The following is a 25,106-nucleotide window of genomic DNA, read 5'->3' on the forward strand; positions in this document are numbered from 1 at the left end:
GCAATAAAAAAAAACAGTCTGTACAATAGTCCATGTTATAGTCTCCCTCCATAACTTACATAAATTAGCCAAAATGTACCCATCCCTGAGTTTCATGTAAGTTATGGAGGTGCCTATTGCTGACTTTGAACAGAAGCTTGGGGATTGCCTATAAATGTCCATGTCACCTCCCTAAGACATTTTCCAAGACACATTGTTGCTAGCAGATACATGTACATTTTAATAGGGCAAAAGCAGTTTCAATACCAAAAAGAAAAATACATTTTTACCAAAACAAATACGTGTTATTGAGATTATTAATATATCACAGAAAATAAATCACAAGAAAATAACAATATATCACTGTCAAAACAAATAGAAAAAGGTAATACAGTACTGTTAGTTTAGCTATACTTTGTTTTCATTTGACTTCATTAGCTAGTATATACTTTACAAAATTTTACTAGAAAACCCCCCAACCTCATGGAATATCAAGTGATATATCAAGTGTAAAAATAATAATACATAGTAAAAAGAACTGTGAGTGTCTGTGTGCATACGTACTCAAGTACAGGTGCAAGTTTGCATGCAGTGCGCCACGGTCACTGTTGGCACATGTATGGTACAGCTACATAAACCATGAAGATAGCTGAGAAATGTTGGATGTGAGTTTTAAAATCAAACCAGCAGTAAGATATGATTCAGTCATAATAAAATGACTATGTCTGTATCCCAAATGACACCCTATTGGGTCCTGGTCAGAACAAGTGCACTAGGGAACAGGAAGCCATTTGGGACAAAACCCTTGGCACCAGAGGTTCCTGACAGTTGTTTTTGCTGCAGGAAAAACATTGAGAGAAAATGTTCTTCAAACATCTAAAAGAAGTACACAGACAAACTTCACTACAAAACTCCACTATTAATATCCCTCAACAATGCGGTCATATTTTACATTGGATAAATCCATACGGTTCTTACAAGCAAATATGATAGTTTGGCAACAAATTAAACACACTGCCTCTTAGCAGCCCAGACCATGAAAGTGGAGGGGATGTTGACTTGGAATAATTGGCGTGAGATATTATTCCTGTATTTGCTTGCACAAGCTCCGTTGAGACTGTGGTTAATAGTAAAGGTCTCTGCAGAGTGTGTAACAGTCAAGTTGCGCTAACTGTGATATGGTTAGACGGAATTGAGGCAAGAAGAGGCTGAGCTTGCTGTCAGGGGGGTGGTGTCTTCACCCCAGAACCAAGGGCCTGGTCATTGAGGGGGTCTGGACCAGGGTCTGAAGGGCTAATTGTCATTGTGTAGGGTGGTACTTGGGATCCCCTGGCCAAGGGCAGGGTGGGTTACTCTGGGTGGTACCAAAGATACTAATAGCAAACTCCTATTCATCTTCTGCAGTGGCGCTCTGCTGCTGGTATATGGACGCCTTGTCCTTCAGCAGAAGCAAGCAAAGGTGACAACTCCAACTCCCTATAAACACACACGCACACACAGTGGGTTTAACACACGGCAACTCACCAGTTACAAAGACAGAGTTGTGGTAGGACGGTGTCATACCTTCCGGGGGCTCGGTCATAGGGGGGTTGAGGCAGTACATGTGGTATCCTCGATCACAGTCGTCACAGAACAGCAGCTGGTCCTAAGAGAGGGAAAGACGAGCAGAGACCGTCAGGAGACATATCAAGAGGGGAGAGCGATGACACTGTGCGGACAGGGAGGACACTACTCACGTCATTCTCCGAGGTACCGCAGACGTTGCAGCACTTGCACTCGATGCACTGCCAGCGGTACGTCTTCACTGCGGCCATCATCACCTCGGTGAACTGCAGGCAGGATGGGTGACCTGGCGGGAGGAAGGCAGCGCGTGAACAGGACTCTCAGGGCAGAGCCGGGCTGGGCAACACTACGGAGTTAATGGTACTTAGTGGACATGTAGAACACGGGTGAGATGTTCTTACCTGACCGTCCGCAGTCTGAGCAAGACACCAGCTCCTCCGACTGGCCGGTCTTCTGGTTGTGGGCCGAGTCTCCCAGACAGAAGTCGCAGTAGTCGTTGGGCATGGCCAAACCGTTTGGGCCTTTCTTAGGAGCTGGGACAGAAGAGGAGACTATTTTTTCAGAAAATGCTGACAATATAAATAATAGTTCCGTTGAGTTTAGAGTATACACTTTTGGGACTATTCCAATTGGTGCCATTGTAGTAAATGATTACTACATGATTACAGTAACTATTGATTCCAAACAGTGACTCACTCTTGTGTTCCTCAACTCGGTGAGGCGTTGGAGGGGCCTCGATCTCCTCCCTGTCCTCCCCCTCTTCCTCAGCCAGATGGGAGTGTGTGTAGTGGTAGCTCAGGCCCGGACGGTTCTTATAGCGCTTCCCACAGACTGCAAAACAAACATGGAGTAAGTTTCACACACACACACACACACACACACACACACACACACACACACACACACACACACACACACACACACACACACGTAATAAATCTACTCACTGTCACAGGCGTAGGGTTTGTCCCGTTCTTCCAAAGCAGCCGCAGCGGCCTCCATTTTCTTCTTTCCATTTCCTACTGAACGGCCCTTGGACTTGCCCTTCCCTCGTCTCTTGGGGGTCTCGTCCTCAAAGTCTTCATCATCCAGGTCATCCAGGTAGTCGTCATGGTCCAGCACCCTCTAAAACATGAGGGCAACATGAGACCGTTGCACTGGCAAAGCGTGAGGGGCAATTCAAAGCTCTCTTGTGTAAAGTGCACCGGGACATTAAAACGTGTGTGTGGTTCACTGGGTTGGAGGTCATCTTTTGTAACCTTGCGGATGCGTCCGGAGGAGGTGTGACTGGAGGCCGTGGCCGCAACAGGTTCAGGCGTGGCTGGGTTTTCCTCAGGGCCCCGGGGTTCAGGCTGACCCCTCCTCTCCAGAGGCTCCCCCTTCAAAAGGGCTTCCAGGCTGCTGCCATCCACTGCTCCAAGAGCATCACGCTTCAGACCCAGCTCCACTACACACACAGGTAGACAGAGACTTACTGAATACTGACAGGGCAAAGGACTGATGGTCCACGCTATGCCCTCCAACATAAAGACAATAATAAAGGTGTAGGATGAGGAACGGTACCTGATTTAAGAGGGGGGAAGGCCAAGCGAGGGTCCTCAGGTGGGTGGGACCGTCGTTTCTTCCTCCAGCGACGAGCGGGGTAGGTATAGAGCTGCCCAGGAGCCATGCCTAATTAAATATACATTTTAATAACATAAGTGTTGATCATGAACGCGTGTGTTCTTTTTAAAGCGCTTTGATACTGACCTGCACGCCTGTGTCTTTTCTCCATCCAGATGTAGCAATTGCTCTGAGCAACACCCGTTTGAGAGTCAAGGAAAGGCATAAGGATGCTCCTCTCCGCACAGAGACGAGCGTTATAGGTGTGGCACTGCTCCATAGCATCCTTATAGTACTGCTCCCCGAGCCTTCAATAAATCACACAAACGGTAAAGCCAGGATAACAATAATAACCGGTTACCTTTCAAATTGTGAAACAAACAATATTACTTTGAGCCTATCCCCCAGGCGCCCGACAGACAACGTTTGAAAAGTGAACTTGAGAGCAAGTGTACGAAAGCACTTTTTGATATTGCGAACAATACCTAACCTGCCATGAGACAGTGGGTAGACTGCAATATCCGCAGAACTCGCTAGTTGACTACGCTTGTTAGCTCCGTTTCAGAAAAAGATGGGCCTATAGCTATTGCTACGTATATTAGCAAAAAGGCAGGTGCAATATAAATTCTCACCATACGCTATACCGCGACCGTTTATAAACGTGACTCTTTCACTCGAACCGTTCATAATAATTTCATTAATCATAAGTTTTAATTGAGAAATCCGTGGCTAACATCAGCTAGCTAAACTTGCTAGTAGCGAAGATGAGAAACAATAGCCATAGCTAGCTAGCTGGCTACGTGTAGAACCCAATTTAGTAAAGTTACTCTAAATTAAGGGTACATATTGTTCGTTTCTACATAGTTTACTGTACATTATTTAATAATAGATCTTGACATACGAGTCTGAAGGTGTCAACAGAAACGAATAGTTTAAAAATTTAAATAAAACTTACACTTTCACAACACTATCCACGGCCGCCGCCATGTTTGCTCAGCGCAGTTGTCAAAATGTCTACTGCGCCTGCTCGTGCAGCTGCGTTCAAGAACCGTTTCCTTTTCAAACTAAAAGATCGCTGATGAACATGCCTGTGTAAATTCGACAATTGAAGAAATGTATGGTTGACCATTGACAACTGAAAACAAATACCACTCAAGAAGTAAATGTACAAATCATTTATTGACATTCCATATCTGGAATACTCCCAATTGACATTAAATCATTTCAATTACCAAGTGCATACAGGACAGAAAACGTAATGACATTTGAAACAGCTAGCTAGATTCATATCAAAGGACTGAAGGTCCTGGTCACTAATATGAAGAGGGCATGACATAAGATATTTAGTGAGAGAGAACAATCTTCAGTCTGTCTTCAATCAGGTTAGATCTTGACCACTTGGCCGGCCACACAGGGGCTCAGTCTCTTTCCATCTATTGATGTAGAGCATTTCTGAATGAGCAGCCTGCCGTAGGTCCCTCCCACCTGGCCCTTGGTCAGTCTTCCAGGATTTACACACACACAGCCAAGCACATCCTGTGACAGGGGGGGATTATGTTTTTGGGGGTTTCGAGTGTGGGAAGGATTTAATGATTGAGTACCAGGGTGTGTGTCAGATTGACAGAAGATAGAAACAGAAATCTCCTTTACCTTGATAAAGTAACGTAGCTCAGAGGGGACAATGAGCACATCCGGACAGACGGGCATCTGGCCATAGCTCTGGAATTTCTCATAGTCCATGTTCACGTCCTCCACAGGGGGGTACAGAGGGTAGTAGCTACACACATACAGCCAGCGGTCAAAGGTGGGAAATAGTGTTAATGGGTTTATTCTGTTCAGGGGTCTTGTCTGGTTACCTCAGCTTAGACATCTAAACCTTGAGCTCACTCACCTTCTTTGGATCAGCATGTGTTTCAAGATGCGAGAGAATCTGTCTGAACCAGCAGCACTAAAACAAAGAAACCTCAGTGTCACCATAATATACCAGCTAAAGAAACCCATTGAAAACAATATATGAATACAAAAACTGCATAAAAGGCAAAAATATAACTTGCCCGGACATCACACTCACCAGCTAATCTCCTCTGCTCCCATATGGAAAAGGATGTCTGTAGAGGTTATGCCAAAGGTCACACCCTCGATGAGTAGGGTGCAGGGGTCAGGCACCAGGGTCACACGCTGTAATGTAGATAATGATAATACAGGAGCCAAAAAGGTGAGAACATCGCAACACTAAAGGACAGAACAACACCAAATACATAATTTGAGTATTACCTCTGCGTCATCCTTGATGAGGTCATGCAGAGTGAAAGGGGGTTGTGGGTAAATAAAGTGATGGTGTACATCTCTCTGCGAAGGAACCAACACCAACCGACATCCAACTCTGGAGAAACCGGACAACAAGGTTTACAACAATAGGGGCCAAGTATGAGCTAGTGATGCTGCCAGGTAGTTGTGAATGAGTTTAGCATGTCTACTTGTCTGTATAGGAGGAAAATGGAAGTAAATGCACCCTTTGGTGCCTTCAATGATGCTCCCCACACATCTGTTGAAAATCGCTTCAAACGTCTCAGTCAGCTGGGATTTCTGTAACAAATAATTTAAAATAATCACCTTCTGACAGAAGATGTCAACAAGCAAACATGGAAAAACTACTGTTGGTATAAAACACATATGGAAAAAAAAATACCTCTATCTGTTCATGCTTGGAGTCCACAAAGGGTCCCAGCTGTGTTTGGAGAGGGGAGAAAGAGCAGAATAAACATATCATACCCATACGAAAAATCAAAGCCAATCATTTACGAGTGTTATATTCAACAGACCAGTATGCAAACATCAGGGCGGTCCCTGACGATTACATTGATGATGTCAATGAGGGGGTCAAAAGTTAAGCCATCAGAAGGTGTGTAGGGTCCACAGGCCACCATCACCATCAGCTGCCCTGGTTCTAACAGAGAGCAGGAACATTAGAGTGTGTGTGTGCGCGCACACTTGCATGTGTAAGAGAATCCTTTTAGCTTTACTCCTTACTCTCTATATCCATGTCGATTTCCTGTTTGATGGGACTTGAGTAGAATGGTAGAGGGACACCCTGAAACACAAAGGATCAAACAATATAAATAAAGGTAAACTACAAACGCTCACAGACCAATTCAGTTTCAGGAGTCTTGGGTGACGCGGGGGCATGTGAAAGCTGCCCAGCCAGGCTCAAACAAAGGCTGTACTACTACCACTGTCGGTGACCAATCAAAGCAGAAAGAGAAGACTTTGTGGGGACATGTCACGGTAGGACCATCAAGCTAGCACATTTGTAGTACCGTGGTGAAAATGTTGTTATTCCATAGTACAATAAAATCATATTGCTTATTACTATGTTAAATGGAAATTGTAAGAATAGTCAAGTAATTGAGTAATGTCAGTGTGTGTGTGTGTGTGTCTCAAAGAGGGAACTTTGTTATTCTCCACTGGCTGTCTGAAAAGGCCCTGTCTTATTAGCCTCAGCATGAATATCGCTACTTAAACTGCTTTCAGTCCGAAAAGAGGCTTGATCTGGTGTTTTAGAGGAATCCCACTGACCTCATAGAGTTTAGATGCCACCAGCTTTCTCCCCGTGGTATTCATCCCCTCCATAATAACAACCTAAAGGAGAGAGGAGATATTTGACTTGACGATTCAAAAAATGCACTACTAAGGAGCCGGCAAGCTTTCTTTGACCTCTGGGTTTAATACAGGTACCTGTCCTGGGAAGAGTGAATACTCTCGCAGTTCAGTCAGGTCTACTGGCACCTGCTGCCCGCCCTGCTCTGGCCCTGCCTCCAACAGCACTGATTGGGCGTTGAGCTTCCCGTTGCTGTCACAGCACACCTGTCCCAAGACAGTCACACAGTCCTACCGGAAGAAAGACAGAAGAACTTAACACACACAGACACAAATGTCCAATTGTCCAGAGACAGCATGCACAAGAAGACACACAGGGAGCCTTCAGAAGAAACATCAGAATGACAGAAGACAGAGAGATGCTGGTTGTACCTGTGCAGGTAAAGACAAAGGGGAGAATTCTTCTATGCTGAAGTGGGTCCTCAGTTCCTCCCCCAGCAACTCAATCTTTTCTGTTAACACTGACAATGTCCAAAAAGTGAAAGTCAGTCAGCCAGCCAACCAACAAACGACAACATACTAATCAGTTAAAACTAAATGTGCATGCAATGATGCTGTAAACATTGGGGTTGTATTGGTATTAACTGATTAAGGACTTCTGTACATTTTCAAACGTGACAATCAGAAACAAATGTATTTAACTGGTATATTCACTCAATGATCAAGACAAAGAAATTCTATAATGTTGAAAGAAATGCATTTTTAACAATAAATATAAACCAGAAGAATCTTGATGAATTTTCATGGCATCTTCTTGGCCTAAGCATGCACATACTTTGCTATAACACATTTAAATAAGATGCCAAATGCTTTCAGAAGTCACATCATTACATTATTAGTCCATCAATGTGAAATTAAAGTGTCAGAATCTTCAGTACAACTAACAATTGAGTAAGGGGGTGAATATTTACCCCCTCTAATTACCTTTACTTTCATATTAAAACCATATTTGCACTTTTTAAGTGTTGTTTGTGTGGTGTGAATGAGAGAGAATCACAACTGAATCCATCTTCATTTCAGAGGTCTTTTGGGATGAACACTTGTGAAACCCACTATTATTTAAACAAAGCGGTGTGGCACTACCGTTCCGAACATCCCTCAGTCTCTGGAACATATATTTGTAGTTGTTAATCAGTGAGTCCTCTGACCCCTCCAGGAGCTCCAGCTGAGCCCCCTGCTGCTGCCCTCCTCTTCCCATCCAAGGAGTGCCTTGGACAGCCCCAAACGTAGACACCACATCCCCCCGACCTCCACGCTGACTGTACTTCTGAGACGGGGTGGAACTGCAGAGAGAAGGAACGGTTTGGGGATAAAGCAGGCTAACATGGCATATACCAAAGAACAATATAAAAGGAAGCAAAGGCTTAGTGTGTGTGTGTGTGTGAGAGAGAGAGAGAGTGTGTGTTTGTGCACGTGTGTGAATTTGTAAGAGTACCTGGGGGAAAAGCTGGCTGGGGACAGCAGCAGAACAGGGCTGGCTATAAGGGCTGCAGTCCTCTTAGACTGGGGATGTTCCGGAGTGGTGAGGCGTCGCTTCTGAGAGCCCTAAACACAGATATGTATGGCACAACAACTGATTCGATTCAACGTTGTCATCGTACAAGTCCAATAAGGCACAACGAAATGCAGCGCAAACTGATACAAACAACACGGGAGTCACATTGGCAGCGGTCAGAAATAGCGGCTGTCTCATGTAACCTCACCTTGGCCGGGGTGGAGTAAGAATCTAGAAGAGACTCCTCTTCCTCCTCAGCTTTGATTCTGGCCAGTCAAATTAAGGGGCACCAGGGACAGTCTGAGAATTTAGTTGTTTTAGCTGCCATACAAAGAAGACAAAGGGAAGTATGTACACTCAACGGTTCTGCAGCAACCCTGACTCAACACATCATTGGAGGATACAGGTCCTGTAGTGAGTTGATGTCCCTGGTTCTGTTGTGGGAATCTTCTCTTTTTGATAATCCAAGTTTAAACTTGTTCTTTTTGTTTAGAACCTGCAAAACAGGAGTAGCATTTCCAGCTATGAACACCAAACGTGTGTGAAAGAGTGCAAGAAAATCCACTGTTTTTCCTTTCTTCTACCTCATGCTCAAACTGCTCCAGGGTGTCTAGATTGAGCTTCATTCCTCCTTTGGTGGTGCTAAAAGCTACCCACTCCAAGACAATATCTTCCCCCTGCAACCTGTTACACAGACACTGCTCCAACACTAGAACATGAAGACAGGACCAAGCAGTGTTAAAATAAGCCGAGCTCTTCGATGGACAGATTATGTTAGCCAACTACAATAGGTAAGGCAGATAAAAAAATTAAAAAGCACTTACTCTTATCAAAAACCATGTCATTGTCACAAGTAATGTCGAACATTTCCAGCTCCGATTTGATGTCATATGTACTGACCGATGCCATTGTTTTACAATTACAATACTGAGCTGATCAACGTGTACGTTATCCAAAACCACTGCTCATCAAAGTAACTAAGCCAGAGATCAGGAACTGGTTAGAAAGACTACAGTAATGTTGTAAAATATTGTTGACTAGCCTACTAGCTAGATCCTTGATAACTTTGCTACAGTAGTACTTGACACATAAATACAGCTACATTTTTTTTCTTACAATTCTTCATACGCTAACAAGTTATTATCAATATATTAATACGTCGAGAGCTTGTACAATAAAATAATATTGCAAACAAAGATCACTTTCTCCGTGCACTTGTCAATGAATTATTTTTGCCGCGAAATTCGGTCACAAATGTTGGCGGACGGATTACGCGTCACAGTACTGTTCACCATAGAAATACAAAACCTAGAACAGACGGTGCGTTAATGTGTTCAATAAATTGCATACTGCCACCTAATGTTTTTTTTGAGAGCGATACTTAATTTTTTTTAGTTTTATTTTATCAGATATTTGATATCGTCTCTGCCTTAGCAAAGGGGTTTCCTCTATATTCTACAAGTTCAATTACGCTCGCACATTCAAGCTCACGTCTATTTTACATTCGTCTCTTGTTAGATAAATCTTACACATTTTATATATTTTTTAATGTTTGTAAATAGGCACATGTCGACGTTACCAATATTCAACCGTGTTGCATATTCTCAAATTTCTAAATTATTAGCGAGATAAGGTATAGTGACATTTTGTTGTCAGGTGTGCAATATATATCGTCATCTGTACACAAACCTTTTACAAGAGGCATACAATTATTGCACTGTCTGTGTAAACACGCATGGTCCATTGTCTCAAGTAAATTTTCTATTTTTAAGTCTCAAAAACTGGCCAAAAGTTTGAGGACACTTAAGAAAATAGTTATTCGTCTGGCCAGTAGTGATTCTTTCCCCGAAAAACAATCAATCAAATGTATTTATAAAGCCCTTCTTACAACAGCAGTCACAAAGTGCTTTACAGAGACACCCGGCCTTAAACCCCAAGGAGAAAACAACAGTAGTGTTGAATTTCAGTGAACACTATCTATAACTTTAACATACATAGTAATAAACATTGGTACAATAAAACATAATATTTCTTGGGTGGTCCAAAGGGTAACAAGAATTTTGCGAGATGCCATGAGAATTCCTACAAGGTGCTACCATGCTGAGCAAGCTCTTCCCTGGATTTCTTTCTCTGAAGCAAATTATCTTTACATTAGCACTGCCAGTTCAGAAGGAAAACCTGCATGATCATTGGTTAGTGGAGTTATCTGTTCATGTCCGGGATAGCTCCTTTCAGTGTGATTCAAATTCCATACTGATTACTGAACTGTCAGGTTCACTAGCATGCAGGTGTTAACTCATCACCCCTGCCTACACCTGTTTGGTTCTGTTTCCTTTCTGTGGGGGATCTTGCTCATTGCACATGGTCATTGCTATTAATTATGATATGGTGTTGATATCGTTATTAATAGTATTGTATACACAATTGTGATGTAACAGGTATATTGTATTGATCTGTGCAAAGCAACACATTATGACAAATTAAGTGGCTTTAAACAATTCTCTAAAAGTCTGTTACAATTAACTTACCGTAAGATTCCCTTCTCCTCATTTAGATTAATTCTGATACTAACTTGTGGAAAATGATTCCCCTTTATGGGCAGAGACATAAGGATCTCACCCTTAAATCCAAGAACTATGGTTGAACAGTCAGGAAATAAAGTTAATAACTGTAAAAAGGCTATTTGTAATCAATACCTTATCAAAAACCTATTAACAGCATTATCATTTTTATGAATTACTTTCTGAATTGAATACCTTCAATTTGAAATAGACTCCAACCTTGGTGTTATCCATAATAGGAGAGCTGGAACAAGTGAGGCATAAATAAGAACATATATCGAAAAGGTTGTCTAGGCCTTTAAGATTTTTATTTAAGTTGATAACTACAAACCTCCATTATCACTTACAAAATTAGATTTAACCTCAGTCAGTCTATAACAATATTTACAACACTCAAGAGTGCTCAAGAGGGTAGTAATAGCAGGATATTAACATTTCATTGCCAGTTGTGTCACTCTCGGAAGGTCTGGTGGCTGAATTGTGTGTCTGTCTGAAGAATACAGTCATAAACATTGGAATTAGTAAGTCATGAGCTCACATAGTATTGCCACTGGCACAAAAGTATTTATAATATTGAACTCTACATAAATTACAGTAGATTCACACAAGTAACAAAGTGTTAAGTTTAGCCAATTAGCTTTGCTAAGAACTGCCAAGTGAAAGTCACTTTTTAAAGTTGATATTCTATTAGCCTCTTAGACCAGGCTATGCCATTTGAGGCCTTGCTGAAGTAAGTTGAAAAGAAAATGCCTCACAGCATGTCGACACAATCAAATGACTTGCTTGGGCAGAGCTCCAACCATACAAAAGTTCAGTTTACAACAGTCCCATGCAGAGCGTGAACTAGTGGTCCTCTAATCACACTGACAACCACAACCACAAAGCGTAGTTACCATCTCCCCATAGCTAGCCACACTCAAAACGCCCCAGAGGTGTGAACACATTCACAGCCATTGATCCCAAAATAGTCATAAATTAACCTCTCTCCCAGTGTCTTTCACCATTTAAGCCAAATTCAACAAAACGATGTAAAAAAAAAAGATGGACACTACAACCATTCAAACACAATACCACTGGCACAAACACAGAGCTCCAGCAGCAAGGGAGACGTCATTAATATAAACATTTAACACAGTGACATAAGTGCATATATTTTAAGAAAACTAGGTGCGGACAGCAGGCCCTCAGATTTGTACGACTACTGGACACTACAACAGCCCTGCATCTCACTGCCCCTTGCTACTGAACACTCCAACTTTCCTGTATCTCACTGACAGATTCACAGTGGCATTTGCTGTGGGACACTGTGCGGCCAGCTGTTGCTCTCTGTAAAGACTCATGGAGAGATGCTGACAGCTCATACGTGTCCCGTACCTAAAACACACAAATCAAGACACATAACACACAGAGCCAAACAGTCACACACTGTTAGAAACAGCTGGGCTTGAAACGGATGGGAATGTCTAACGATACTCAGGCCCTGTCGGCCCAGTATCTGTAGTAGTTATGCTACCATCATGCGATCCAGACAGGCAGCTCTGAACTCCACATTGGTGCTGCTGCTCACCACACTGCTGACAGAGCTCAACATCACCGCCTGGGCAGAGACCATCTTCTCCTGAGCCTGACAGTCAAATAGATAGACCAGGCAAGAGAGACCAGATAAACACTTAGAAAAACAGACTGACTGGAGAGACAGACAAGTCAGACAGACATGTACATAGGTGTGGAAAATGTCATACCCACAGTAATTAGCAGACTGTTTGACTGGTCTGTCTGTGATTGTGGTGCTGTGATCATGTATAGACTCAGAGTACAGAGTGCCTTGCCTTGTGTCTCTGCTGCTGATCTTTCAATGTGATTTGCAGCAGTGAGTTCAGAGCTGCTATGAGTGCATCCCTGTTGTACATCAACACAGCCTCCAGGTGGAGCTCTAACAACTCTTCACTATCTGCCAGGGGAAATAATAATTACCTGAAACACTGATTACAGTAAAATGTACCAATGGAACATAACCTTAGAATGAACATAGCTGCTGTTAGGATGCGTGGTGTGAATTAATCTAATCCGTTAAACTAAGAGACAAAAATGTACTCTAACTGGTCTGCATTCCTGAGCACAGTGAGTATTAACTGGATGTTACATCATATGGTGTTGAAACTGAGTCAAACAAAAATGTGGTAAGAAGACAGATTCATATTATCTTTAACTGAACAGAGTGGTTTTTTGTTTACTTGATTTCCTTACCCATGAAGTCAGAGAGCTCAGAGTGAAAGGGGTCACAATGCTGGAAGAACAGGAACAGGGACAAAGTCTGCTTCACAGCAGGGATCCACTCCAGCTCAGTGCCCTCACACTGTGCTTTCTCTATACTGTACACAATGTCACTGCATAGAGGATCTGTCAAGCAAAGTCATGTTAAGATTATGTTGAGGGAATGACTATGTTTTGAAAGTGGACTGTTAGCTTCATCAAATGGTCTAAAGCAAATTAATAAAATAAAAAACACTTAAATCTTAATATTTCATTTTGGGCTGGATTTGTAATATGTTATTTATATGCGCAAAGGTATGTCACTCGATTTAAACTGACACGTAAAACAAATTTTCAGTGCATAGAGGAAAGGAAAACTTTCTCATTCACAAAAATATCCATTATTTACAGAACAATTATGAGTGTTGCCAAACAATATGCAGATTCCAGGATAATTTTTAAGCTGTATAAATTATACAGGAGCTTCTTAAAATGCGATATATCATTACACTGGGACTTGTTTTAATAATGAAATGATACATCATCACTACATAAACAAATAAAATCTGATACAGTTCTGCATTTAGCTTATCCCAGTACCTGATGGGGTGGAGTGTGTTGGAGTAAAAGTGAGTCCGGAGAGACCCAGCTCCTCCAGGGCTAGACAGTTAGGTAGCTGCTGTAGGAAGGCTGAGGGCCCCATTAGAGGAAGGATAATAGGGCTGTACAGCAACACGTGTCCCTGGGGTTAAGGACTTCTATACAACTGTCTAATTCAGAGTCTAGTTGTGAGTGTGTCATAGATAGATATATAAAGGATATCTGCATGCGTGTTACGCTGGTTGCCAGGTTGGGGTACCACAACACACAGGGAGCCAATACAGAGACTGGTACCAAGGTCAGCTCCCCACACAGACCCATCTCCATGGCCTCAGGCGGGATAAGTAGAGGCAACCCAATTCCTGATAGCGGGTGGGCCCTCTGGCACCACAAGCCAGTAACTACTGACAGGGGAGGCCTGAAGGTTACATGCAAACACAGCCATTGTGCTGTAAACGCTGAATGGAAGAAGTAAACAGTCTGTCCAGCCTATATGATGACGCAAAGCATCCGTGACACTACTGACTGCATGATAGAAGAAGCAACATCCATGATCACGGTCTGGTCCTTCAGCGCAAGTCTCTCTGCCTTCCCACTAAGAAACACAAAACATACCAGCATAACATTCTTTGGGAGCAAACATTTTCAAAACAGCATTCCTGAAAGCCATGATAGAGGAAAAATATACCTAAAAATCCTGCTGTACATTTCTTCGTCCAACTTAAATGTCAGGTGAATTTTCACCCCTGCATTCGTCAGGTTTAGTTTATGCAGGAAACCCTCTGTGTTTGAACGCACCATACACCTGTCCAGCGTCGTCTCAATTATCTGGACATTAAACGGAATCAAGGACACAGTCATATGGGGTTTCCAGCTCAGTGCTACACCTTTCAAATCAAAGCGAGTCACTTTGACCTGCTCAGCTGATTTCCAGACTGGACATTGGACGGAAATCAGGTGAACATCTGGAGGATTATCGGCAAATATCTGCTCAACAACTCTCCGCCATGTAGACATGCTACAAGGGGTTAAAAGCAATGTTGGAGGGCATTACCACAATAAATATATTACTCATACACCAGAAACAAAATTGCGTCATCTGGGCTATTAGGGGACTTTCCTGTTTGGAATAGAGACTGAAGTTGACCAATGTTCACTGTGAGAACCAAAATTCAGGCACTGACCAGTGGGTGTAGTGTAGCTGAGCCTGATGAGTAGCATGGTTCACCCACCTGAAGTGAGACTAAGAAGTGTAGAGTGCCATAGAGGTCAGTGAAGGCACACAGTTCCTCTGGGTCTGGGGCAGGGCCGGGGGAGGCAGACGGGGCCAATCTTTGCCAAACCTCTGACACACACAAAAAGGACTCAGTTGGCAGACAGACAGATAGCCAAGACACATTATTGGGCAAGACTAAAGGTTGCCTAGATGTTAGAGCAATGCCCTTTACGTAAATATCAAATATCCCTTTAACCTAAAGGGGATGACGTGGTCCTAATACTTAACAACCTATGCACGCAGCTATAGACATAGTGGTGAGTTGTATGTTGTGACACCAACTTAATATAACCTCATATCTGACTAATCACACCCTTTGTAGAGCAATGTACCATGTTGGACTTCTTCCATTGAGATTCCTGAGCACCAGGGTCCCGCAGCTGCAACTGTACAAATAAACACATTATTTAGGGGTCTGAGCTTATAATATCCATTATCATGACATACTTTATACTTAATACTTTTACCTTTTCTGCCTTCCTCTATATGCCTTCATTGCACATTTAGAATTGCCACTGCATTTCCCTTCATTGCGCATCTATATCCCACTTGTAACAAACACTATATTTAATACTTACTATTAAATATAGTAATTTTCTGCCCAATTCTATTTGCACTTACATGCTAACTGCATTTCGTTGTACTGTAGTTGTTCAATGACAATAACGTTGAATCTAATCTAATAAAATCAGGCTTGCTAGAATGTTCCCTATACCTGTGCAGTTCACCACCTGGCCACTGGGCAGAGTGCCGGGCGAGGACCACAAGAGGACCAGTAGTCCTCCTCCATTTAACACCACCGGCCTTTTAAGTCGTTCCCTCCCTCGGCGCGCCAGCAACATCAAAAACCGTAAAACCTAACACCCAGAAAATAACATTATAACTCGTGGTTGCCGCTAGTCGTTTTTAGGCGGTTGGTAGTACTGTAGTGTGCTAACCTTTTCTATTATTGGGCGAAGCAGGTAGAATTTAGAAGCTAGCAAATCACTGGCCAAATTTAACAGATTAACAACGCATGAAAAAATAAAACAGGCTAACTAACATTACAAAAAGCTCGGGTATAGTCATTTGTCCATTTCTATTTAAAGAAACCCACCTTTTGTATATTTTGTAGCATCTTCCCTGAGACCTCCTTCGCCAGAAGTGATATAAGGTCTAAGTAAATGTGTCAAAAAAATTTGAACACAGATAAGTGTTTGAGGGAAAAATTATAATGATTAAAGTCGCAATGGGTCTTGGGTAAATTGCGAAAACGTAGACTTTTTTTTACATAAATAAATAGTTTTCTGTTTATCATGTAAGATTATTTGCACATCAGTCACGCCTGGTGTGGTTTTAATCTTGTAGGACACAATTAATTTGAATCCTGCCATAGATTAATTCGGATTGGAATCTCGCGCCACAGAGGTGCACGTGAATGTTTTGAGAATAATTCCATACAACCTTTTTATTCCCAGTCCCTGTAGCTATGGACAATTACATGATTCATTGCCAGACTTTTGGGTAACACTTATTGGCCTGCTGTAATGTGATTTGAATTAATTGTAGGCATCTTTACTGATATTGTCCACGTGTAGCGTAATGCTGTTTTATCTATAATCTGCTAGTCTTTCTCCCTGTAGAATACCTCGGTGGGTGGCGCCACTGCTCCTTGCGGCCTCGCGACATAGGAGTGACCACGCACGGCGAAAGAAGGCCTACAGGCTTATTCAACGGACACTGGTTAGGAATTAACGGATGTTATCATAGCATTGTGTGTGAATTTTGGTAGGACAGTGTTTTTTCATTAAGAATAAGTAAGAACTGTATTTGTAGGCCTGTTGGATCTCTCTTTTCTATATAACAATAATTTTGTACCCTTAACTCATCCCCCTCCACATAGCATCATGAAGGGGTGGGCTGCCAGAAAGGTGTGGGTGACCATCCCACCTATGTCTATCCAACAGAGCTGAAGCAGTTGTTGCGAACTGTGTTCCCAGAGGATGTCTGTGATTTCCCTGACCCTTGCCATAGACAGGTGAGACAGGATGTTTATGTCAAATATGTATTTGAGATTAAATCATTCTTATGGTCTGCTCTTGACTTAAAATCGCACTAGATTTAAGTGAGTAATGGGTTGTAGTAGCCTATTGATTTCATTGTTGTCACTGCAGTGTTAATGTAAATGCTATGTTGTGTCCCTCGTGGCCTTTTGTAGGTGGTGAAGCTGACTATGAAGGACCTTGAGAGAGTTCAGACCTCTTGAAGAAAAGGGTACTTAAATAGCCACATCAATGGTTCAAATCATTCAGAGGCATTTGTTTGTTAAACGCCTTTAAGTTGCTACCACAGGGGACAACTGTTGATAAATCATTTAGTTTTCTCTCATATTAACACATCCAAATGCATGTGCACTTTTGATTTAAATGCATTTGATTCCACCTAAATCTAAACAAAGTAGAACATGCAGTTATTTTTAGCACAAATTTACAAACACATGAATCAAATTAAAAATAAACCAAACTGTTTTATTTATAGTAATTTCAGACCTGGATTTTAGATCAGATAAAAAATGTATGTATTCATCCATGAATTATTAATGTCGCTGGAAAACACTGAACTGGGGAAATTATCTTCATCTCAGTCTTACAGTCATACCACCATGGTATATTCTATGGTGGGATCATCTGGCCATGCTGTCTGATTGGATAATATAATGAAAAGTGGCGTAGAGGGAAAGATCATTTGACTGTGAAGGTGGTATGGGAACCCACATATACACTGGAACTGTGTTTGTCTAATTGCAAAATCAACTATATTTGAAACATTATACAGATTTGTCTTTCATTTGCTCAAATGAATACATTTGAAAATAACAAAATCTTACAATTGTTAAGTGGAAAAAAATTACTCAAACGTCACACTTTGCGGTTGGTCTAAATAAAGCTAGAATGCAGTGCTAAATATATATAGGACAACATTTTAAATGATTTAAGTAATAAATACATCCCTTAAAATTAATTGATTGGCACAATGTATCAATAAATTTATACAACAAGAGTGTGTGATTTTTTGTCCTTGACTAGGCTTAATCTGGTCTGCGAAACCTCCACATAGAACACAACTATAATAAATACATTTAGCAAAAAGTCAAGTAGAACAATTTTTGTCCTAGCCTAGTATTTTTATGCTTAAAAATGTGTACATTGTTTGTGCGATTTTATTCTATGCTTTCACAGTGAAGGCAAGTCGTGCCCCTCATTTCCCCTCCTTCTCCGACCACTCTTTGTATCCTCCAGCATAGTTGACAGCCCTGAAAAAATAAAATGATGATATTATAATGTACACATTTTTGTGTGGTGTCAGAGCTGTATCTTAAGGTAAAATCTCATACTTTTGGAATCCCAGACGTAGTGCTCTGTCAGTGGCCAGGCCTCCTCGACGGCCCACCTGACAGTAAAACACCAGCTCAGGGGCATCCAGGGGGGGCTTTGGCACCCCGTATTTTGCCTGGAAGCTAACAGGGTCCAGTGCTAGGGCACTCTCCACTGAATCGACTACAACAGAAGACACAGGTTCACAATAATGAATAATGTATAATGCAATAAAAACATCAAAATACTCTGCTCAATAACTAATAGGATAAATCCTGTTTTGCTGATATTTGGTTAAATTATACTAGCCTAGCTGACCCCAGACTCAATGTTATCTTGACTTCTCTCCCTGCGCTGTGATTCACATATTTAGCATCAGCCAGGCTAAAATTATACCCATGGGAATTTGGCTTTAACATGTTTGTGGAAAACAGACATTCCACATAACATTCCAAACGGACTGGAAAGCATAACTTAAACTTATACATTTTAGTGTAAAGTTCACCTGGAATATGGATGGATCCTGGAATGTGTCCTTTGTCAACCTCCTCCTTGGTCCTGACATCAACCACCACCAGACCCTCACTGTTCTTGGCCAGGAGGGCCTTTAGGTCAGAATACGAGATCTCCTTATCTGTCAGAGATGAGGTTAGCTTGGTACAGATAATGTGACTTAAGAAACTTAACTTCTTTTATCTCACTAATCTACACACAATACACAACCGAAACTATTTATCAAAAATACCAAACTTAAATATCACCATTCAGTATTAAAATAAAGAGGTTCTTGCCGGATAATGGTCCAGGCAATAACTGTTTCTTGAATAATTAAACATGTTAAGGAAACAATAATTATTATTCTACAGGTCAGTGAGATTCCAAGGTGTTGCTAAACATTGAGAAAATATAAAACCTGTAAAACCTGATATAACAGCACATGCCTGGCAATCACCGTCAAACCAATAGTCAGCAATATCACAGACTAAATCAATGAATAAAGAATAATAGATTTAAAACAACTTAATGGTTCACATTAATGGTTCCCAACGCCAGGTGGTCAGGTATGAAATATAACAGAAACGCAGATCGAACGAAAATACGTAATAAGGTAGAATACGATAATAGCCAGCCAACGGACTCACCTGAGTTTGCCATATCAGTTACTAGTGCGCAAAACTGCGCATTTGAATGTAATATTTTCATGTACCACATTATTTCCTCTTTCATTCTAAGGTAAGTGTTCGAGCGGTAACTATTGGGTCAGATTCTGTAAAAGGAGGGACTTCTGACAGTTGTATTGACGCTATAACCAATCAGACCGATTGTTCAGCTCCCGGTTCATCCAGTTTAACAGTTTCAAAATAAAAGTTGCATAACTTGTACATGGAACGAATTTCTTCAAGCATTATTTATGATTTTGCTATTAACATTGTAATTTCGATTAAAAACAATTACAAATCACGCATAATCTCAGACACAAATATAAAAAAACTGTTTAATTAATAATAACAAAATGCTTTTGTTATTCATCACAAGGATTCTGACCTTTTGTTTATTTATACACGAAACTACTAGAACTCTATCCTGTCATGACCCTACAGTATACAAGTTAGTTTGCCAGCAAACAACCTGCAATCTTTTTAGTCACAAAGCATACTAAGCTTTTGTTAGGGATATTAAGTCCACCAGTGTCCAAAGTTCTTAAGAAATTTCCAAAATCAGGGCAAGATTCTGAACCACATGGCAACTTCAGCCACTTTGTCCTGTCTTGTGTTTTGTTGTATGTATTTTTTTTAAATGCAATTTTCTCCAAAGCCCTGCCTGTGCGACTGAATCACTGTACCGTGTCTAATCCCAAAAAGGGATCACAGCGTTCCTCCCCTGCTATAGGAGGGATTCCCCAGCCCTTCTGCTGAGTCTCCCCCTGATCTCCCACATGTCTGTCTCCTCCAGAAGATCAGTGCAATCAAAGAGAGGAGCAAGAGGAACCCCAGCCCTCCTCCGATCACCCCAGCCCTCAGGGCCAGGTTGGTAGCCTCTTCGGGGTCGTAGCGCAGGCAGGACAGCTCAGAATGGGCACTGATTCCTGCAATGTTAATCGCCTCCACACACACCTTGACGCCTGCTTCAAGTTCCCCCAGGACGCCACTCCGAGAATCAGCCCCAAAATGGAGAGGACGTTCCTTTCCATGTTCAATCACAACCCGGTACCCAGATACTACAGAGGATGGGGCACACCACCGTATCTCTGCTCTCCCATCAGCCCCCGGTCCTAGCTTCTGGAGTTGTGGAGAATGAGGGGGTTTATCCTCCCCACTCAGCCCAGGGCACAGGCAACCAATCTGGGATGAGAGCTGGGAGCAAGGGATCTGGTTGTCCTGGCAGGGGTGGTAGTCACAGGGCTTCAACGGACTGGGAAGCGGGGTAGATGCTGATGCAGCCTTGCTGTAATTGGGAGGGGAATGGGAAGAATCCTCCTCAGCATTGTAATCTTCGTCATAGTTGAAACCCACCTCGGTATTGTATTGGATCTTGGGGTGTGTGACTGGTGAGGAGGTGGGGACAGCATGCGTGAACAGGAGGCAGGTGGGAAGCAGGTCAGGAGTCAGTAGTAGTAGGAGCAGTGCAGCTGAGTACCAGCAGAATGACATCATCTCTATGGAATAGAAACTGTAAGATTACAAGTACCATTAGTAAGGATCTCAGGAACATAAAAATGAAAATACAAACAGATACAGATAATTAAACATGATGAATGCTGTTTCTACAAAGATGAACTCTTCTAAATTGAGAAGTGCATGTGGTTCATGTACTTGTATCAACAGTTTTACCATGTATTTAAAAGGTTAAAGCTTTAATAATGAACATGCTATGGCTCAGATGTATAACTACTAATAAACAGACTTCTACAGTTAGTGCTTTCTTCTAAGCGGGCTGATTGCCTAGCAAATCTGTGGGAACCCAAGCTAAAATCTCAATACAAGTACTCCTCCTTCTAGCCTCAACACACTGTACTTTCAGTTGTAGAATAACACATCATTAAAATAGTTGTAAGCATTTATTTGAGTTGGTCTTGACTTTATGATATCATTAAGTATTTTTGTATTCACAAGACATTGAGGAAGATTAGTAGTCTTTCTCAAAGCTATCACCATAGCAACCCAGTGAAACTTAACAAGAAAAATAAATGTGAGTAGTTAACCGTTTACTATACCTTATTTAAAGAAAGGATCTTATGTCACTTCCCGATCTTACTTCGCACTCTTCTTTCTACTTTTCGTAACAACCACAATGTCCTTCTCTCTCCGTGCCAGAGTCTTCTTTTATTTCTACTGCATGTTCCCCTCCCTTTTAACACCCCCTCTGTTTCTTCCCTCTAGGCCTCTCTCTCTCTGCCCTGCTCATTCATTGCCTTCTGTGCTCTTTTAGGAGGAGAGGCTGTACTGTTCATGAGTGTCCCTCCTTGCATACTAATATACTAATCAGTAGCAGTAAGCAAGCTTGAGCTTGTATGTGTGTCACAATTATTTTGTGTAAAGTCATGGCATTATATAGTATGTTGGCTGGCATAATTGTATGACTATGTGGTTATGTTTTTGTATATGTAATGTATGTAGAGTAGAACACACATTTTGGATCAGGTGATATGAAATGTGTTATTTCAATTTTGTGTTTAAACTTTATTATACTAGTTCAGAATATATTATTATTTACCATGGTAAAAGGCAAAAGGCTTCTTGTGGGAAAGGGATTGAAAGGAAACGTACAACCCTGACAGCGTGGACAGGACACAGTGGCATCAGCACAGTCACATCAGCAGACATACGCTGACAAATAAATGTACTTCCTGCAGGGAAGTACATTTAAACACCAACTTGCTACAAGAAAGGAGAAGCATTGGTACAAGGTAAAATAAGGGCAGACATAAGCTAAAGGGAAGCAGAGACAAAGCACACCACAACGAGAAGGAACATTGCGTGGCAACAATGCACATCACTGCATCACAAGACCACAATACATGAAAAACTTAAGCAATTCATTTGCATAACACCTACAACTGTCTGTGAAAATCTCCAAGTCTGAGAACCTGAAAGAGAGGATTTCGGGGGAACGCTCTTATCTCTAGCTGCAGGGAAGGGAAAAGAGCATTTGACTCACGGTCACATACCGACACTTACGGGAGTGTGCGGGTGTGAGTAAGGGTGAGTGCATAAGTGTGCGGGTGTGTGTGAGGGAGTGAATGTCTGACTGTTTATTGTCAAAATCCCCATGGCGTGCATTGTTGCTGTCCTGACGAAGGGGAGGACAGATGTGTCTCCAGTCCATTTACGGAGGAGAGCTGGCAAAGTGGATAGGCTGGGACATGATAGCGGTACCAGCACTCTCTGAGAGGGTTAAGATCGCAGAGAGATAAAGAGGCTCGAAATCAGATCAGGAATCAACTACCATTCTGTTCCTGTTCTACAATCCAAAAACGCAATACTTTGCCTTTATCCATAGTTACACAATAAAGACTACAGATCACCACAAACCGATAACCCACACCCTGAAAAGTGTTTTGTTAAATATACTACTTCCAGGCAAATCATCTTGGCAATAACATGCACTTACCTAATACTACCTTCAAAATGTTACCTTAAAGTTTCAACTACATGTGACTCTTCTCAAAAGAGAGCAAGCGAGGGCAAAGCACTACTTATTTAACTGTACGTGTGTATTCCAACATTACATGGTTGATTCTGTTTTTAATATCTTCTTTAGTCTTGTTAAAAACATAACCAGAATATCTATTGCATGGATCACTGTCTGATATTACTGCTAAGGCAGCAGGCCTTGAAAAAGCCTTTCATTTTCATACTAATACATTTAGTATTATTTTTTATTTTGATGAATAGCCAACAAAGGGGAAATGCCTCATGTACTTTTCCATAGAGCAGTCTAGACTGTCATGGACATCAGTGCTGTCTGGTCACATACCCTCAGATGGGATTGTCTAGCACTGTATGGAAGACAGGACTGTTTTGTCTGCAAGGTTTTTCTTGCTGCGTCACTGTGACTGTGCTGACTACAGGTGTGACGGTTAGGGGCACACCTTACAAAACACACCCCCAGGAAAACTTCAGCTATGGAATACAGCGAGAAAATATTCATTGATTTCTGTTGTTTAGCTGACAGACATTCATGAGTGAATGGAATCACAGAACAAACCAACCCTTTCTGAACACTTAGGGAAACGACTAGTGTTATGAACCACAGTGTGATAAGGTTTCACCCACCCCTACTGGCAGCAGCATGTTCAGGCATGCTGAAAACCAGTTACACTGCACACCTCTCTCCCCCCTTCATCCCTCTTTCTCGTTTTTCGCTCTCACCCGGGTGCTCTGGGTCTCTTTCATCGTGTCTCTCCGACATAACATGTCTTTTTTCCCATTCACCCCCTCAGTCACACACACCCAGTCATATTATCTCAGGTACAGACAGCATATGTTAAGGAGCCGTGTTGAAAATGCCTGCCTCCAGACTTCATGTGGTTACACAACGTCTCAGTCATGCCTGGACCACCCGCCCCCACCTCTCAGAGGAATTCAAGAATCCAACAGGAAATCCCTGACCAACTTTCTTTTGCCCTCCCAAACTTTGACCCCTGATGATACACGAACTGCTGAGAGGTTCTAAAAACAGAGCTTATTACTGATTTATTTATAGGATTCATAAAGGAATGAGTTGTTGCTCCCACAGATATCCTATTATATATTTATATAATTATAAGATTTATAATTCATCATAGAATTTTGTCCCATGCTTAGCAAATATATTCCTTCATTGGTTTAGCATCTTTCATTCCTTGGTCTGTGTACCTACTTTAAAAGGGGAACTTTCATTTCTTATATCCATTTTGTACTTAACTGCATGATCAAAATCAGATTTGGATTTTTTGCTTGACATACCAAGAATACAGCCATAGGTTTTTAATTGACTTTAAGACAGGAGATCAATATGGACATTGCATGATGTTGAAATTGTTACCAAATACCTTTTCTGTAGATTTTGATAGGTAGTTTGTGTAACTGTCTTGCTCAAACGTACTCTTGTGGCCCCCTGGCACATACTGGGTAAGGTTAACCATTCCAACAGTGGCCCCATGCAAACATTCAAGGATTTATTGGGGCTGAAGCCCTTGAGCCCAAGTCCATAGGGGGCCTGGGAGTTGGATACAATAATTTTTAATGAACACTGTGTAGTACATGTATATATATAGAGTATATTTTACTTCACTTACCAAATGTTAACAAATAAATTGAAATTTGGACACTAAATCATCAGGGTGATACTACCTGTAACATTACCAAATGCTCTCTTACCTTGGGCACTTCTTTGTATCAACAAATGTCACATTCATGTGTTTTAGCACATAATTTCGTAGAAAATATTTGCCATAACATGTAATCTTCCAGCTATTGCTTCAGGGAAATTCTGTAGAATACTTCACATATAAAGCATACAAAAGGTGGTGAAACCACAAGCTTCTGAAGCCAAAATATGTTTTGGGGCACCAGTAAAGAAAATAGATTTGATCCTGCATGATTGGGACAGCCAAGCGGTGATTAGACGTGACATGACAAGTGCCTTGATTAATACCTGTGCCATTTCCTGTGTGAGGTGAGGTCGTCCTCTATGAATGTCATAGAGCATGAACCTGCATGAGAGACTAACTACCACCTTGATTTCCAAGGAGAATTTAAGGTAGAACCGTTTTCTTGATTAAG

General features: G+C 41.7%; 5 protein-coding genes across 6 annotated transcripts; all 5 read right to left on the reverse strand.

The window, feature by feature from the left end:
* Positions 1–196: 196 nt before the first annotated feature.
* On the reverse strand, positions 197–4,177 carry LOC105024423 (zinc finger protein ubi-d4). The gene is made up of 10 exons (XM_010894363.2): positions 4,100–4,177; positions 3,292–3,452; positions 3,106–3,213; positions 2,802–2,989; positions 2,490–2,667; positions 2,239–2,373; positions 1,944–2,075; positions 1,716–1,828; positions 1,543–1,624; positions 197–1,455 (listed from the first exon to the last, which is right to left on the reverse strand). Exons 1-10 carry the CDS (start codon positions 4,129–4,131, stop codon positions 1,367–1,369), a joined length of 1,218 nt encoding a protein of 405 aa, XP_010892665.1. The 5' UTR covers positions 4,132–4,177; the 3' UTR covers positions 197–1,366.
* A 141-nt stretch (positions 4,178–4,318) lies between these two features.
* Positions 4,319–9,563, reverse strand: pola2 (polymerase (DNA directed), alpha 2). The gene is made up of 18 exons (XM_010894366.4): positions 9,121–9,563; positions 8,881–9,005; positions 8,701–8,792; positions 8,505–8,562; positions 8,237–8,346; positions 7,885–8,084; positions 7,174–7,262; positions 6,880–7,032; positions 6,721–6,783; positions 6,175–6,235; positions 5,967–6,091; positions 5,834–5,872; positions 5,657–5,730; positions 5,419–5,527; positions 5,216–5,322; positions 5,036–5,092; positions 4,795–4,921; positions 4,319–4,680 (listed from the first exon to the last, which is right to left on the reverse strand). The coding sequence occupies exons 1-18, from the start codon at positions 9,203–9,205 to the stop codon at positions 4,528–4,530; spliced, it is 1,827 nt and encodes a 608-aa protein (XP_010892668.2). The 5' UTR covers positions 9,206–9,563; the 3' UTR covers positions 4,319–4,527.
* Positions 9,564–11,155: 1,592 nt separating this feature from the next.
* zgc:195212 (DUF4554 domain-containing protein) lies at positions 11,156–16,179 on the reverse strand. 2 transcript variants are annotated; one of them, XM_020045652.2, is made up of 13 exons: positions 16,083–16,179; positions 15,702–15,843; positions 15,319–15,372; positions 14,943–15,055; positions 14,399–14,538; positions 14,237–14,305; positions 13,933–14,128; positions 13,711–13,846; positions 13,105–13,257; positions 12,687–12,808; positions 12,371–12,481; positions 12,118–12,231; positions 11,156–11,347 (listed from the first exon to the last, which is right to left on the reverse strand). In XM_020045652.2, exons 1-13 carry the CDS (start codon positions 16,101–16,103, stop codon positions 11,309–11,311), a joined length of 1,410 nt encoding a protein of 469 aa, XP_019901211.1. In that variant the 5' UTR covers positions 16,104–16,179; the 3' UTR covers positions 11,156–11,308. The 2 variants fall into 2 exon arrangements, with proteins under 2 accessions (XP_019901211.1, XP_019901212.1); XM_020045653.1 differs by lacking the exon at positions 16,083–16,179 and having other exon boundaries at positions 14,943–15,053; positions 15,702–15,730.
* Positions 16,180–17,472: 1,293 nt separating this feature from the next.
* On the reverse strand, positions 17,473–19,728 carry si:dkey-34l15.1 (thiosulfate:glutathione sulfurtransferase). The gene is made up of 4 exons (XM_010894367.4): positions 19,482–19,728; positions 18,845–18,973; positions 18,360–18,522; positions 17,473–18,278 (listed from the first exon to the last, which is right to left on the reverse strand). The coding sequence occupies exons 1-4, from the start codon at positions 19,564–19,566 to the stop codon at positions 18,224–18,226; spliced, it is 432 nt and encodes a 143-aa protein (XP_010892669.1). The 5' UTR covers positions 19,567–19,728; the 3' UTR covers positions 17,473–18,223.
* Positions 19,729–19,820: 92 nt separating this feature from the next.
* LOC105024428 (LRRN4 C-terminal-like protein) lies at positions 19,821–21,847 on the reverse strand. Its single transcript, XM_010894368.4, has 2 exons — positions 21,554–21,847; positions 19,821–21,009 (listed from the first exon to the last, which is right to left on the reverse strand). The coding sequence occupies exon 2, from the start codon at positions 20,991–20,993 to the stop codon at positions 20,205–20,207; it is 789 nt and encodes a 262-aa protein (XP_010892670.1). The 5' UTR covers positions 20,994–21,009; positions 21,554–21,847; the 3' UTR covers positions 19,821–20,204.
* Positions 21,848–25,106: the final 3,259 nt, after the last annotated feature.

Source organism: Esox lucius, chromosome 4 (genome assembly GCF_011004845.1).
Source record: "Esox lucius isolate fEsoLuc1 chromosome 4, fEsoLuc1.pri, whole genome shotgun sequence".
NCBI lineage: Eukaryota > Metazoa > Chordata > Actinopteri > Esociformes > Esocidae > Esox > Esox lucius.